General features: G+C 33.9%; 1 protein-coding gene across 1 annotated transcript; it reads left to right on the forward strand.

Moving 5' to 3' along the window:
* The first annotated feature begins 215 nt into the window (after positions 1-215).
* Positions 216-3,011, forward strand: CYP715A1 (cytochrome P450, family 715, subfamily A, polypeptide 1). The gene is made up of 4 exons (XM_078975979.1): positions 216-489; positions 599-828; positions 1,052-1,675; positions 2,583-3,011. Exons 1-4 carry the CDS (start codon positions 216-218, stop codon positions 3,009-3,011), a joined length of 1,557 nt encoding a protein of 518 aa, XP_078832105.1.
* Positions 3,012-3,890: the final 879 nt, after the last annotated feature.

A 3,890-nucleotide genomic window follows, 5' to 3' on the forward strand; every position in this document is an offset into this window, starting at 1 on the left:
TGTGACCAACTTTCGAGAAAAGATTATTCAACCTATTCAAATTCCTTATTCAATATTCATCAGAGTGGTCTCTTTAGATATTCAATTCGGTCAAACTCTATGACAATTCCTACCTTCATCTCTCTATATATAAATACCCCAACACCATTCTCCATTTGTCAATACAATCGATCATATTTACACATACAGATCTAGTTACCTTGAGAGATAAAAATATGGAAAATCTTGAAGCAATTACATTCGCAATGGCTGCATTTTTCTCATTTCTGTTATGGAGGGTGTTATATTCGTGCTGGGTTTTGCCCATTAGGGCTTACAGAAAGCTCGTTGTTAATGGGTTTTCTGGTCCACCTCCAAGTTTTCCTCTAGGAAACACCACTGAGATGAAGAACACCAAGAGAGTCGAATCTTCTTCATCATCTTCAACGCTTTCTAATGATATTCATTCCAGTGTGTTTCCTTACTTTGCTCAATGGCAAAAAACCTATGGTAAAGATCAAAATCCAAAACCCTATAGCTCTGATAAGTTTGATACATAGGTCTTCTCCTTTCTTAAAAGTTTTCATTAAATTAGGGTTTCTCATGCATGTTTTTGCAGGGAAGGTGTTTATGTACTGGCTAGGAACTGAGCCATTTCTGTATATTGCTGATCCAGAATTCTTGAAGAAAATATCATCTGGGGTTATGGGGAAAAGCTGGGGGAAACCAACAGTGTTCAAAAACGACAGAAAACCCATGTTTGGTGATGGTTTGATTATGGTGGAAGGTGATGATTGGGTTCGACATCGTCATGTTATAACTCCTGCATTCTCCCCTGCTAACTTGAAGGTCATCATCTCTCATGAAAACTCTCTTTTTTCTCTTTGAAAATCCATCTCCGAAGTTGCTAATTATAGTAAAAACTATTCGGTCGGATCTGTGTACACATGCATACCCTAAAAGGAAACTTTTGTAGTTTTTCGAAATCTAAAAGAACATAAAGTGTACGGATGAAGTTCAAAGCTTTATTCTTGGATTCATCACTGATTTTTGTTGTATCATCGTATTACAGGCAATGACAAGCATGATGGTGGAGACTACGAAAAGCATGCTAGACAGATGGACGGAGTTGATTAACTCCGGCAATCCAGAGATCGAAGCAGAGGGAGAAATCATAACAACGGCAGGTGAAATCATAGCAAAAACAAGCTTTGGAATGAATTTCGAAAACGGGAGAGCAGTGTTCCAGAAACTAAGAGCCATGCAAGTGACACTATTCAAGTCGAATCGTTACGTAGGCGTACCTTTCAGCAAGTACTTATGCTTGGGACAAAATCTTGAAGCAGAAAGACTAGGGAAAGAGATAGACGCCCTACTGTTATCGATCATAGTAGATAGAAAGAAATCCATCGCTGAAAACGGAGGTGGTAAAGAACATGGGCAGAATCTTTTAGGAATTTTGCTGGAAGAAACTCATGTGGAGGGACAAAAAGGGAGGAAACTGAGTACGAGTGAACTGGTTGATGAGTGCAAGACGTTCTTTTTTGGTGGGCATGAGACCACGGCGTTGGCCATCACCTGGAGCTTACTGCTCTTAGCGGTGCACCCCATGTGGCAGCATGAGCTTAGAGAAGAAATCAAGCAGGTGATTGGAGATGGTGACATTGATGCAACAATGGTTGCTGGTCTAAAGAAGGTACGTAAGACACTTGCTTTACCCATCAACATGCTACCTTTCTTATTTCTTTTTGTTATCTCTTTGGTCCCAAAATCTATAAGAAGTTTTTATATATATATATATTTCAACCTAAGAAACATTTTTGCCAATTAATAATTATGGTTTTTGTCCAATGATTTGATTGATATTTTTGGTGATTAACAAAAAGTTATACATTTCATCATAGATAAACGTTTTAATCAAATTACGCATCAAAGCAGTGAAACCTTTTTTTATCGGGAGTTTCAATGACTTTGTGAATTTCAAATATTATTTTAAGTATATTATTAAATTACATTTTCAAACACCTCGAATTTTAACCGCAAATCAAATTATATTATCACTAATCTAGTAAATTTCATTTCTGGAATATTTCTCAAATTAGTAAATTTCATTTCTGCGATATATCTACAAAGCATACCTACAGTTTTTCTCGAAGCTAGTCCTCCATTTCTAACAGCAAATCAAATTACATTATTTAATTATTAATTAGTCGATTTTATTTCTACTAGTTGTATTTATTTTATCTTTGTCTTGGGGCTTACTTAATATCAAAAGTTTATTAACATGTGTATCGAATAATATATACCGATGTAGACGTTATTAGTGGCGCTTTAGTGAAACCTAATTCATAATTAAAGCAATCATTTATTATATGTAGATCTAAGTGGTGCAAAAAATGAACTGAATTATATAAGAGATATTGTTAGTGCCCATTTAAAACATGTCAATGGATAAACCCTTTTCGTTAAGCTCATAATCATGTAATAAAAACTAATATAATATCATATAAGTACTTTCATGTCTTTTTGATCCATTTATTATATTGGATTGTAATAATATATTAATCTTTATATATATTAATCATTTTATTTTGTGATGACAGATGAGTTGGGTGATGAAGGAAGTCTTACGGTTATACCCTTCCGCTCCAAATGTGCAAAGACAAACCCGAGGTGACCTTCGAGTGGACCAAGATTCCATAATCCCAGATGGAACCAACATTTGGATCGATGTAGTGGCAATGCACCATGATCGTGATTTTTGGGGCAATGATGTCAATGAATTCAAACCTGAGCGTTTTAAGGATGATTTGCATGGTGGGTGCCAACACAAAATGGGCTATTTGCCTTTTGGGTTCGGAGGTCGAATGTGTGTTGGTAGAAATTTGAGCGAAATGGAGTACAAGATTATGTTAAGCTTAATCTTAACTAGGTTTTCGTTTTCGTTGTCACCAAATTACGTTCATTTGCCGTCTATTATGCTTTCTCTTAGGCCTATGCAAGGGTTGCCTTTGATTATGAAACCCATGTAGATATGTAGGTCATCGACAATTTTAATGTTGACTCATGAAATTTTTTACTAGGGGTTGTGGTAGAGGTGGTTTAATGTAATTTTATTACAATATTCATCTATTGTTACATAAATAATAGATACGAAATAAGCAATATTTAAATATTATACGGCTAATTTACTTTTACATGTGTTATCAACGATTTGTCACAAATTAATATTGAAACTTGTTTTTGGATAGAGGGTCAAAAAGCACTCTAACATTCACGAGGAATATATACTCTACCACTCATCTATGAGTATAACATCACATATCCAAAAAAGTAAAGATTGGACATTTTAAGTTTTCATACGGGCATGTTAGTCACTAGATAGCTAGTATTAACCGAATATTGATCACCACACTACATTAACATTGTAAGAAGTTGAATTCTTTGTGAAAGTGTCAAAGAATTCAACTTTAAAATTAGATCCTTTTCCATAGAAACTTATTTTAGGAACGTAAGTTTCTATTCCCATCAGATGCAATATGATCTCCTTTGGTTTGAAAATTTGATCTTTTGCATATAATTTTCCTTCCACCGAAAGCAATAGGATCCTTTTATGCATGTAAGGAGGTGTTTGGGATTGCTTAAAAAAATGATTTTTTATCTTTTGATTTTTCTAAAAATTCGAAAACTTTAAAAGATGTTTGGTATTTGTAAAAAAACTTTTGAAAATAAGGACTTATGGTTTTCCAAAAGTTAAGAAATCATAATTTTTTTTATGACTTTTGTTTTCTAACAAGGTAAACTACTTTTAAAAGTCTAAAAATATTTGTCAAACACTTTTTAAAACTAACATTTGACTTTACTTCTTTAAAAGTTAAAATCAAAAAATTCTTTTGCAAGAATTTTTCATC

Source organism: Lactuca saligna, chromosome 9, assembly GCF_052625555.1.
Source record: "Lactuca saligna cultivar CGN05327 chromosome 9, ASM5262555v1, whole genome shotgun sequence".
Classification (NCBI taxonomy): domain Eukaryota; kingdom Viridiplantae; phylum Streptophyta; class Magnoliopsida; order Asterales; family Asteraceae; genus Lactuca; species Lactuca saligna.

Bases quoted from the DNA above. Each gene is read 5' to 3' on its own strand.
- CYP715A1 (XM_078975979.1), top strand. From the start codon at position 216: ATGGAAAATCTTGAAGCAATTACATTCGCAATGGCTGCATTTTTCTCA. The intron at 829-1,051 runs GTCATCATCTCT...ATCGTATTACAG, and splicing joins TCTCCCCTGCTAACTTGAAG to GCAATGACAAGCATGATGGT. The intron at 1,676-2,582 runs GTACGTAAGACA...TTGTGATGACAG, and splicing joins TGGTTGCTGGTCTAAAGAAG to ATGAGTTGGGTGATGAAGGA.